At 47.5% G+C, this 12,530-nt stretch overlaps 1 protein-coding gene across 1 annotated transcript; it reads right to left on the reverse strand.

Annotated features, from left to right (window-relative positions):
* Positions 1–67: 67 nt before the first annotated feature.
* On the reverse strand, positions 68–9,775 carry LOC109925286 (tonsoku-like protein). Its single transcript, XM_048621265.1, has 3 exons — positions 8,777–9,775; positions 5,707–5,832; positions 68–259 (listed from the first exon to the last, which is right to left on the reverse strand). The coding sequence occupies exons 1-3, from the start codon at positions 8,882–8,884 to the stop codon at positions 68–70; spliced, it is 426 nt and encodes a 141-aa protein (XP_048477222.1). The 5' UTR covers positions 8,885–9,775.
* Between the last annotated feature and the right edge of the window lie 2,755 nt (positions 9,776–12,530).

The raw sequence follows: 12,530 nt of genomic DNA on the forward strand, positions 1-12,530 counted from the left end.
CTCTCTCACTGTCACTGTCACACACTCTCTCTCTCACTGTCACACACACTCTCTCTCTCTTTTCTAACTACACCCTGGTCCCAGATTTCCTCCACTTACTGGTTTTCCAGAGTTCCGGATCACTGTGTTCTGGGAGCTCTCGATGCTCTGTCTCCAGCTCCTCCTGACTGCTATCTGTTGTTGTCCCATCTTTCCTGTCCTGCTCCGAGGAGCTGCTCGCATTCCTGTGGCTTCGATCCAGTTCCTTCAGCACCTTTCTCTGCAGAGAGAAAATCAGGTGAAGGAGCAACTACTCCAGAAACAGAAACTCAGGAACATCCCGGCGTTCCCAGGGAGTGATCGTCCTGGCATTCCCAGGGAGTGACCATCCCAGCATTCCCGGGGAGTGACCATCACAGTGTTCCCAGTGACCATCCCAATTTTTTGTGGGAAGCAGACCATTCGACCCATCGAGTCCACCGTGACCCTTGCAGCTACCCTATCCCTGTAACCCTCATTTCCCATGGCTAATCCCCCGAGCCTGCACATCCCTGGATACTCTGGGTAATTCTCCCTGGCTGACCCACCCAAACCAGCACATTGTTGGACTGTGGGAGGGAACTGCAGCACCTGGAGGGAACCTCCACCTTCACAACATTCAAGGACTGTGCTGCCACGACGGTTTCAGGGAGGTGTTCCAAAGACTCCGGACCCTCTGAGGGAATTGTTTTTGCCTGATCCATTTGTCTTTGGAACCTCCCTACTCTTGTGTCTAACTTCCCTCACAATAAACCATTACATTCTATGAGCTTTCCTGATTACCTGCAGACTGACCTTTGGTGATTCATATACTAGGACATCCTGATCCCTCTGCATCTCAAAGCTCTGCAACCTCTCACCATCTAGGTAATATGCTTCTTTTTTTCAGTCTTTCTGCCAAAATGGGTAATTTCACACTTTCCCACATTGTACATCATTTGCCAGGCCTTCGCTCGTTGAACTGAATCAGTCTACATCCCCTTGTAGGCACCTTATTTCCTCTTTACAACTCACTTTCCAAACTCTCTTTGTGCCATCAGCAAATTCAGCTCCTTCCTCCAAATCATTTCTATAAATTGTGAAGAGTTGAAGTCCCAACAGTGACCAATGTGGCACAGCACCAGCCTGAAAAAGACTCACTTATTCCTACCCTCTGCTTCCTGTTAGCCAACCAATCGTTTCTCCGTGCCAATATGTTACCCTTTAGAGCATGAGCTTCTATTTTTCCTGATAATTTTATCAAATGCCTTCTGCAAATCTAAATACAGTACATCCACTGGATCACCCGACCCATGTAATTCTATAAAGAACTACAATAAATGAGTTAAACATGATTTCTCTCTGACAAATCCATGTTGACTGTGCCCAATTACCTTAAAGTTATCCAAGTGCCCTGTTACTATGTCTTTAAGAATACCTTCTAACATTTTCCCTCTGACAGATGTTAAGCTAACTGGCCTGTAGTTTCCTGCTCTCTGTCTCCCTCCCATTTTGAATGAAATAGTTCCATGAGATATTTTCCAATCAGATGGGACTGTCCCTGAAGCAAGGAAGTTTTGTAAAATTATAATCGATACACAATACCAGTAGCCAGCAGGAGATAGAGGAACAGATATATAAGCAGATCATGGAAAGATGTAAAAACAACAGGGTTGTTGAAATGGGTGATTTCTTTACATTCATTCATGGGATGAGGGCATTGCTAGCTAGGGCAGCATTTATTGCCCATCCCTAATTGCCCAGAGGGCAGTTAACAGTCAACCACATTGCTGTGGGTCTGGAGTCACATGTAGGCCAGACCAGGTAAGGATGGCAGTTTCCTTCCCTAAAGGACATTAGTGACCCAGGTGGGTTTTTCCAACAATGGATTCATGGTCATCATTAGACTCTTCATTCCAGATTTTTTATTGAATTCAAATTCCAACATCTGCCGCGGCGGGATTCGAACCCAGTCCCCAGGATATTGGCTGTGTCCTTGGTTTAACAGTCCATTAGGCTGCTACCTTCCCAATTTTAACTTCTTCGATGTTGACTGGGATTCCTTTAGAGTCAGGGGCTTAGATGGGGCAAAATGTGTGAGGTGCATCCAGGGGGGTTTCTTGAAACAATATGTAGATAGTCCCGCAGGGAAGGGGCCATACGAAACCTTGTGTTGGGCAATGAAGCTGGTCAGGCGATCAAAGTTTCAGAAGCAGAGCATTTTGGGAAGAGCGATCACAATTCTGGAAGTTTTCAGATAGCTATGGATAAGGATAAAACTGATCCTCTGTGAAAGTTCTAAATTGGTGGAAAGTTAATTATAACAGTTACAACCAATTTGACTGGGACACTGTAGCCCTCCTAGGAGAGGCTAAACAAAGACATGCATGAGAATTCCTGGAGGCCTGGCACTCAAACTGGAGCTGGACCCCATATACCAACCACTGAGAAACAGAACCAGAAGGTGATGCCAACCATCCCAGCAAACCGAGGCATGGAAATAACAAGTGGGACGGAACACCAACGCTTCACCGGAGGCGCACTGACGATGTTACCGAGCAGGATGATGAAACATCTACAATCAAACACACCGGTTCGGTGAGCAAGTCTACAACCTCATCCACGACACGAGCTACAAATCTTCTCAAAATCCTTCACTTTACTCAATCCTCTGCTCTGTGATTTTCCTGATTCCTCCTACTCCTTCCATTTCCTGATTTATTGCTGCTTAAGGATGTTCCTGTATCCTCCACACTGAAGCTTGGCGTTAAATACCCATTCAATTTGTCTGCTCATCCCTTATGTTCCATTCTTCAGTAGTCTCTCTCTCTCTCTCTCTCTCTCCAGGGGACCAACACTCATTTGTTAATTCTGTTTAAAGAAACTTACTGTCTATTTTTACATTGCTGGCTAGCTTTCTCTCATACTCTACCCTTTTGGCTAGTCATCGCTATTTTGTATATTCTGTTCAGTTTCTGACCTGCCACCTGTTTATTTTTGTACATTGATGTTTTTTTTGCAGTATTTTGAAAAAAAATTCACACATTTGTCAAACCTTTCAACCCACTAATTTCTGCAATGGGAAAAAAGCCATCATTTAGATCTGTCACCAATATCTCAGGTTGTCTCCACGAAATGACTATTTCTATGCTTTTCCTTGAAGGGTGATGCTATCTTTAAACTCCCTAGTTAACCACAGATGATGGGTCCATCCCATGGAAGTTTCTTACTATCCCACTGTTACGTTTCTTTGAAATAGAACAGAGAGGTTAACGACACAGCTCTGGGGGGTGTTTGTGGGACTGGAACCCAAGCCTCCTGGCTCAGGGGTAGAGACACTACCACTGTGCCATAAGTGCCATTGAGAGAGACAGGGAGATGGGGGGATTGTCCAGGACCAGACCTGGGTGGAGAATGTGTACATTTTCACAGACTGTTCCCACGGCCTTTTCCAGTAAATTATTTCCGGTGGTTATAACTATGTCGGCATAGCGACACTATCAGTCAATCCTGATGGATGCCCTATTGAATAAAGTGTAGATGAAGCACCAAAGTGGGTGCGTGCCAGAGATTATTCCACATAGAGAGTCTCTGGCTGGGCCAGCATTTGTTGCCCAGAGGGCAGATATGAGTCACCCCCATTGCTGTGGGTCTGGAGTCACATATAGGCCAGGCACGGTGGCTCAGTGGTTAGCACTGCTGCCTCACAGCACCAGGGGCCCGGGTTCAATTCCACCCTCGGGCGACTGTCTGTGTGGAGTTTGCACATTCTCCCCGTGCCTGCGTGGGTTTCCTCCAGGTGCTCCGGTTTCCTCCCACAGTCCAAAGATGTGCAGGTTAGGGTGGATTGGCCGCGCTAAATTGCCCGTAGTGTTCAGGGATGTGTAGATAAGGGGGATAGGTCTGGGTGGGATGCTCTTTGGGTCGGTGTGGACTTGTTGGGCTAAAGGGCCTGTTTCCACACTGTAGGGATTCTATGAGAAGGGTCATAGCACCCAAAACATTAACTCTAATTTTTTTTCTTCACAGATGCTGCCAGACCCACTGAGCTTTTCCAGCAACTTCTGTTTTTGTTCCAGGTAAGGATGGCAGTTTCCTTCCCTAAAGGACATTAGTGAACCAGATGGGTTTTTCCTGACAATTGACAATGGATTCACAGTCATCATTAGATTCTTAATTCCACATTTTTACATGAATTCATGGTGGGATTCGAAGCCAGGACCCCAGAGCATTAACGTGAGGTTCTCGATTCCCAGCTCATTGACAGTACCATGGTGTCCCTCAGAATCACTGCTTCCTCTGGGTTGTAGGGACCTGGAATGTGCGGACTGAAATGGCTGATGGAATTAGGTTCAATATGAACTTTCAAAAGGGAGCTGGATAGAAACTTTGAGTAAATCTCAGGGTTTTAAGGAGCCGGGGAACGAAGAGTGGGTTGCTGGCTGTGATGTGTGTGAGGCTATGGGACACAGACAGACAGCTCAATTCACAGCCAGGGGCATAGCTCTTGTGGTGCTGCAGTAGTGTCTCTATCTCTGAGCCAGAGAGAGCCCCACATGCTCCCACAGTGTATTATAACATCCCTGAACAGGCCAATAAGGAATTATAAAGCAGAGCTGGTGGGGGGTGGTCAATAATTGTCCCAGTCTCTGTTATCGAAGGCAGGAACCCAGCCCCAGGGATCGAACCCAGCCCACTCTGTCAGTGTCTCTCTCTCATACACACACACAGAAAGTCTCTCTCTCTCTCTGATACACAGACAGACAGACACTCACACAGACAGTCTCTCTCTCTCTCTCTGATACACACACACAGACAGACACTCACACAGACAGTCTCTCTCTCTCTGATACACACACACACACAGACAGACACTCACACAGACAGTCTCTCTCTCTCTGATACACACACACAGACAGACACTCACACAGACAGTCTCTCTCTCTCTGATACACACACACAGACAGACACTCACACAGACAGTCTCTCTCTGATACACACACACAGACAGTCTCTCTCTCTCTCTGATACACACACACAGACAGTCTCTCTCTCTCTCTGATACACACACACACAGACAGACACTCTCTCTCTCTGATACACACACACACAGACAGACACTCACACAGACAGTCTCGCTCTCTCTCTCTGATACACACACACACAGATAGACACTCACACAGTAGGTCTCTCTCTCTCACACACATACACACACACGCACACTAGCTGGGTCAGCAGTTATTGCACATCCCCAATTGCCCAGAGGGCAGTTAAGAGCCAACCACGTTGCCATGGGTCTGGAGTCACATGTAGGCCAGAGCACTGTACCTCACACTGACCCCTCACAACTTACTGTACCCAAAACTGACCCCTCAGGGAGTGTCAGGGGTCACTGTACACCGCACTGACCCCTCACCCCTTACTGTACCCCACACTGACCTCTCACCCCTCCCCATGAGTCAGGGGTCACCGTACCCCACACTGACCCCTCACCTCTCCCTGTGAGTCAGGGGTCACCGTACCCCACACTGACCCCTCACCTCTCCCTGTGAACCAGGGGTCACCGTACCCCAAACTGACCCCTCACCTCTACCCGGAACCAGGGGTCACCATACCCCACACTGACCCCTCACCTCTCCCTGTGAACCAGGGGTCACTGTACCCCACACTGACCTCTCACCTCTCCCTGTGAACCAGGGGTCACCGTACCTGGAGCCTGGGATCATTGGTCTCCTTAGCCAGTTGCAGTGCATTCTGGTAGCACTGAAGGACCTCAGTGCTTCCTGCTCCATCCATCCTCTTGGCTGCTGCGAGATGGAGCCACGTTTTGCACTTCTGCAGAGAAACATCATGATTTATCACCAACTCCTGCAAACCTGTCTACATTGGTGTAGCTGCCCTCCCCGTCCCCGCACGCTGTGCCATCTGATTGGTGGAAGTGGTGGTGACAGACAGAATGCAGTGCGATGGGATGTCAGTCGGAGATTAAAGCGCACGCTCCCATGTGAATCAAAGGTTGTGCTCCTGTGATAGAGGCATTGCCACATCCCAGTGTACACAAGGTTGCAGGAGATACGAGCAGGAAATGGCCATTCAGCCCCTCGAGCTTGCTCTGCTGTTCCGTTAGGTGATGGTTGACCCGATTATGCTCCTAATCCATAGGATCCCTACAGAGCAGAAAGAGGCCATTCGATCCACCAAATCCACAATGACCCACTGAAGAGCATCCCACCCAGACCCAGCACCCCAGCCTATCCCTGTAACCCCACATTTAGCACACCCCCCGCCCCCGTCAGTCACTGATCTCTCGAGCTCATCTGTGAATTGATTGAATGAACCAGCTCCCATGGTCCCCTGGGAAAGAGAATCCAAAAAATTAACCACTGTCTGTGACCAGAGGTACCAGTTCTCACCCCTCCATTTTATTCCGTCTTGTTTCTAAATTGTGCCCCTATGGGGTAAACCGTCCTCTCAGAACCTACCCCTGTCAAGACCAGACCTCTTAGCAATCCTAGATGTTTCAATGAGGTCACCTCACATTCTCCTAAACTCCATTGGTACAGACCCAACCTACTCAACCTCCCCTCATCAGACAAACCCCTTCATTCAAACTGTCTCCAATGGAGGTATAAGCCTTCCTGAAGTAAGGAGGACTTCTTTAGGAACGGCAGTCTGGAGGATGGTGGCTGTGTTAGAGGTTGGGGAGGGCATTCAAGAAAGTTGGAGGGAGGGTCTGCCTCTGGGGGCCTGCACTGTATCCAAATAGAGAATAAAACATGAAGCATTCCTCCAGGATTCAAGCCCACCCCCAACTGTACACTCCCCCTGCCCCATCCGTACTGACACAAGCCGCAACCACGCTTCATACCCATCATTACTCAATGCCAAGAAATTCTGCTTCACCCACCAACCCCCATGGACCCCTTGCTAAGCTACAGCTGACTCACACCCCCATACTGCACCCTTTGGCCTTACACCCAGCCATGACATTGTTCCAAACATGACACCAAACCAGGGGCAGACCTCAGGGGTCAGGCAGAGATGTGAGAGAATAAAGTTTCATTTAGTAACATTCTAAGTCTCTACTGCAGACTTCACAACGTTGGAAAAACTCTCACGCACGGCTATGGAGTTTGTATGGCCCAATAAAAGGCTCTTCAGCCCATCAGGTCCATGCTAGCCATCAAACTCCCATCTCCTCTCAGCACTTGGCCCATAGCCATGGAAGCAATAGCATTTCAAGTGATCATCTAAATAATTCTTGGATATAATGAGTGTTCCTCCACCTAAACCCCACTTTCAGCCAGTGAATCCCAGATTGCCACCATGGGAGAGAAACATTTTCCTCAAATCCCCCTCAAACCTTGTGCTCCTTCCCTTAAAAAGTGTGTCCCTCATTATTGATCCCTGTACCAAGGGGAAAGGTTTCTCTGGATTTACCTTATCTGTGCCCTTCATTACATATACACCTCAAACAACACTCCTTTCACAGCCTGCTCTGCTCTATGGAAAACAACCCAAGCCTATCCGGTCTCTCTTCATCGCTGAATTGCTCTGGCCCCGGCAACGTCCTGCTGAATCTCCTCTACTCCCCTCTCCAGTGCAATCATAAACTTCCTTATGTTATCCACAAACCTGGCCACAGTGCATTCACTTTCCTCATCCGAGTCATTAACACTGATAGAAGTTAATACCTGAATGATTGATTTATTGTTAAGTGTACTGTGGTACAGTGAATAGCTTTGTTTACAAGCTGGTCCAGGCAGCTATTCCTGAAGCTAATCGTGTATGTGTTCAGGCTTCTGAATCTTCTGCCTGAAAGAAGTCTATAAAATGATGAGATGCAGAGATAGGGTTGACAGTCAGAATCCTTTTCCCAGAATTGAAATGTCAAATACTTGGGGGCATGCATTTAAGGTGAGAGGGGGAAAGTTCAAAGGAGATGTGAGGGCCAACCCTTTTACACAGAGAGCGGTAGGAGTGTGGAATGTACGACCAGGTGTGATGGTACGATAGGGCTGTTTAAGAGACTTTTAGAAAAGCACATGAATATGCAAAGAATGGAGGTGTATGGACCAAGGACGGGCAGAAGGGATTAGTTTCATTTGGTGTCATGTTCAGTACAACATTGTGGGCTGAAGGGCCCGTTCCTGTGCTGTATTGTTCTCTGTTCCCTGATCCCCAGGGCACTCCACTAGTTACAGGTTGCCACCCTGAAAATGCCCCCTCTTATCCCAACTCTCTGTTTTCTATTAGTTAGCCAATCCTCTATCCATCCTCTACCCCCAGTACCACAGGCTCTTCTCTTACAACCTAACCTAATGAACAATACCTTATCAAACACTTTCTGGAAATCCAAATACATTACATTCCCTGTTTCACCTTTATCTATCCTATTTCTAAACTCCTCAAAAGAATTCTAATAAATTTGTCAGGCATACTTCCCTTCGTAAAGCCATGCTGACCCTGCCTGATCATATTATATTGGTCTAAATGTTCTGCTATTACATCCTTTATAAAAGACTCGAACACTTTCCCAATAACAGATGTGAAGCTAACTGGCCTGGAGCTATCTGTTTTCTGTCTCCTTCCCTTTTGAAGTAAAGGTGTTACACTGACAGTTAGATTTTCAGCCTTGTTTGCTAGTTTTGAAACACTGGAATGACTATCCATTGTGAAGGAGATGCAGTCAGTCTTTAGACTGTATAAACGCAGTCAGTTATCAGTGAGTTAGCAGAGAGTACAGGAATCAGCAACTAACACTGAACTGGTAACTCACCTCCCGGGGTCGGTCTTTCTGAAACATCAGTTCTGTTTCATAATGACTGATGGCCTGTTTGTAATTCTTCAGATCAAAGTAGGTGCTGCCTAAGGAGAAGTAAATCATTGCCTGCTCCTCATCCAACAGCTTCAGGACCTCCGCACATTCCAGCTACAATCGGAAAATCAGAATGAGAAGCCTCAATAATATAAAAACATTAGACACAGAGTTATAGAGATCTCAGAAACAGGCACTTTAGCCCATTGTGTATGTACTGGTTAAAACCAGCCACCTAACTATTTTAATCCCACTGTCCAGCACATGGTCCGCAGCCTTGGTATCACAAGTGCACATCTAAATATTTCTTCAATGTTATGAGGGCCTCTGCCTCTCCCACCCTCACAGGCATTGAGCTCCTGATTACTACCTCCCTTTTCTCTTCATCACGTCTCCTCTAAACCTTCTGCTCCTTCCCTTAAATCCCTTGTCACTCATCCCACCACCAAGGGGAAAACGTTCCTTCCTATCTCCCCTGTCCATGCCCGTCATAACGTTATCCATCTCAATCGTGTCCCTCTTCAGTCTCTGCTGCTCCAAGGAAAGCAGGACCAGTCTGTCCAATCTCTCCATCCCAGGCAACATCCTGGTAAATCTCCTTTGCAAACCCTCTCCCGTGCCTCCAATAGTGTGGATTCCAGAACCGGGCACAATATTCCCGCTATGGGCTTACCCAGTGTTTTACACCAGAACCTCCTTCCTTTAAACCTGATGCCTCAGCTAATAAAGGCCAGAAGCCCATTTGCTTTCTGCAGCTGCTCTGATACCTTAAGGGATCTGGTGGACATAAACACCGAGGTCCCTCTGATCCTCGGGGATTCCCAGGGACCTACTGTTTATCATGTGCTCCATTGCCTTGTTTGTCCTGTCCATGTGCATCACCTCACATTTATCCAGTTTATTCCGGAGGTAGGGAAGTGATGAGGAAGGGAAAATGGGATGTTGTTGGGGTATGGAATATTAGAGGAAGTGGGGGGGGGGGGGGGTGTCGGTGGCGAGGGAGAGGTGGCGGGGGGGGTAAGAGCACACATGGAGTAGTGTGTGCTCCTCTTATGCCACGTTGTGAAGCCAGCGAATGTGCTGACTGGCTGGATAGGAAGGGGAAGGTGAGCGGTAGCGTTCCTACCTTTGGGTCAGGAGGCCTTAATTCAAGTCCCACCTGCTCCAAAGGCTGATTAGGAAACGCTGTTGTAGCGGGAAGAAAGATGGGCCTTTCAATGTGAATTGGTAATTCAGTTAGAGACATGGGGGAGGGAGGATACAGGAGGAAAAGCAACACAGTCGTTCGGTGTTGGAATCAAAAATATCAAGACAGAATAAAAGAGAGGGAAGGGAGTGTCCTTGTGGTATCGTCCTTCCCTCTGGTCCAGGAGGGCTTGGATCAAGTCCCACCCACAGGTCTGGTTACATAAAGGAGAGATCCTGGTTAGTGGAAAGGAGCTAAAAGGAGAGGTAATGGCCTAGTGGTATTATCACTGGACTGTTAATCCAGAGACCTGCATAACATTCTGGGGATCTGAGTTCGAATCCTGCCACGGCAGATGGTGGAATGTGAATTCAATAAAATATCTGCAATTAAGAATCTAATGATGACCATGAATCCATTGTCGATTGTCAGAAAAACCCACCTGGTTCACTAATGTCCTTTAGGGGAGGAAACTGCTATCCTTACCTGGTCTGATATACATGTGACTCCAGACCCACAGCAATGTGGTTGACTCTTAACTGCCCTCTGGGCAATCAGGGATGGGCAATAAATGCTGCCTAGCCAGCAACGCCCCCATCCCGTGAATGAATAAAAAGATCTGCTCATTCCAGATGTCAATCGATAAACCACGTAGGCCAGGCCTGGGCAAGGACAGCAGATTGAAATGAATGGTCATTTCATGGCCACCATCGCTGAGATTAGTTTGACATTTCAGATTGATTCGCTGAAATGTTAGCAGCTGCTGCACCAGGATTTGAACCCATTCCCCCGAGGGCATTAACATAGAACATAGAATATAGAACAGTACAGGCCCTTAGGCCCACCATGTTGTGCTGAACTTTTACCCTAATCCTAAGGTCTATCTCGCCTCCACCCCTACCCTACACTATCATCCATATGCCTATCTAATAGCCGCTTAAATGCCCCTAATGAGGCCGACTCCACTACCCTCTCCGGCAATGCATTCCACGTCCCGACCACTCTCCGATTAAAGAGCCTACCTCTGACATCTCCCCTGTACCGACCTCCTTTCACTTTAAAACTATGTCCCCTCATAAAAGCTACCTCCACCCAAGGAAAATGTCTCTGGCTGTCCACTCTATCTAGACCTCTGATCGTTTTGTACACCTCTATCAAGTCACCTCTCATCCTTCGTCATTCTAAAGAGAAAAGCCCTAGCTCTCTCAACCTTTCCTCGTAAGACCTTCCCTCCATTCCAGGCAACATCCTGGTAAATCTCCTCTGCAGAGATAGTAGGATCTGCAGATGCTGGAGAATCTCAGATAACAAGGTGTAGAGCTGGATGAACACAGCAGGCCAAGCAGCATCAGAGGAGCAGGAAAGCTGACGTTTCGGGCCTAGACCCTTCTTCAGAAATTCTAGGGTCGAGAAGGGTCCAGGCCCGAAACGTCAGCGTTCCTCCTCGGCCTGCTGTGTTCATCCAGTTCTACACCTTGTTATCTCAAATCTCCTCTGCACCTTTTCCTAGCTTCCACATCTTTCCTGTAATGAGGCGACCAGAACTGGACACAATACTCCAGATGTGGTCGAACCAGGCTTTTGTATGGCTGGAGCATAACTTCACGGCTCTTGAACTCAATCCCTCTATTAACGAAAGCTAACACACCATACGCCTTCTTAACAACTCTATCCACCTGGGTGGCAGCTTTCAGGGAACTGTGAACATGAACCCCAAGATCCCTCTGCTCCTCCACACTGCCAAGAATCTTTCCATTAACCCTGTATTCTGCTTTCAAGTTTGTCCTTCCAAAATGAATCACCTCACACTTTTCAGGGTTAAACTCCATCTGCCACTTCTCAGCCCAGCTCTGCATCCTATCAATGTCCCTTTGTAACCTAGAACAGCCCTCCGCACTGTCCACAACGCGACCCACCTTCGTATCGTCCGTGAACTTGCTAATCCACCCTTCCACTCCTACATCCAAATCATTGACAAAAAACACAAATAGGAGAGGACCCAGGACAAATCCTTGTGGTACACCACTCGTAACTGAGCACCATGTTGAATATTTTCCGTCCACTACCACCCTTTGTCTTCTAAGGGTCAGCTAATTCTGAATCCAATCTGCCACATTTCCCCCCATCCCATGCCTCCTTACCTTCTGCATGAGCCTACCATGGGGAACCTTATCAAACGCCTTACTTAAATCCATGTATACCATATCCACTGCTTTACCTTCATCCACGTGTTTGGTCACCTCTTCAAAGAATTCAATAAGGTTTGTGAGGCATGATGTACCCCTCACAAATCCATGCTGACTATCACGAATCAAACCGTGCCTTTCCAAGTGATCATAAATCCTATCTCTTAGAGCCCTTTCCAATAATTTGTCCACCACTGACGTAAGACTAACTGGCCTGTAATTTCCGGGGTTATCCCTATTCCCTTTTTTGAACAAGGGAATGACGTTTGCCTCTTTCCAATCTTCCGGCACTATACCCGTGGACAGTGAGGACGAAAAGATCATCGCCAAAGGCCCTGCAATC

The sequence above is a fragment of the Rhincodon typus genome, unplaced genomic scaffold (assembly GCF_021869965.1).
Source record: "Rhincodon typus isolate 14 unplaced genomic scaffold, sRhiTyp1.1 hic_rhity00000342, whole genome shotgun sequence".
Taxonomy (NCBI): domain Eukaryota; kingdom Metazoa; phylum Chordata; class Chondrichthyes; order Orectolobiformes; family Rhincodontidae; genus Rhincodon; species Rhincodon typus.

What these genes read in the sequence shown, in the direction of transcription:
- LOC109925286 (XM_048621265.1), bottom strand. Translation starts at nt 8,884, where the DNA reads ATGATTTACTTCTCCTTAGGCAGCACCTACTTTGATCTGAAGAATTAC. An exon ending in AGAAAGACCGACCCCGGGAG is followed by an intron (nt 5,833 to 8,776) that starts GTGAGTTACCAG and finishes GTTTCTCTGCAG; the next exon opens with AAGTGCAAAACGTGGCTCCA. An exon ending in CCAATGATCCCAGGCTCCAG is followed by an intron (nt 260 to 5,706) that starts GTACGGTGACCC and finishes TTCTCTCTGCAG; the next exon opens with AGAAAGGTGCTGAAGGAACT.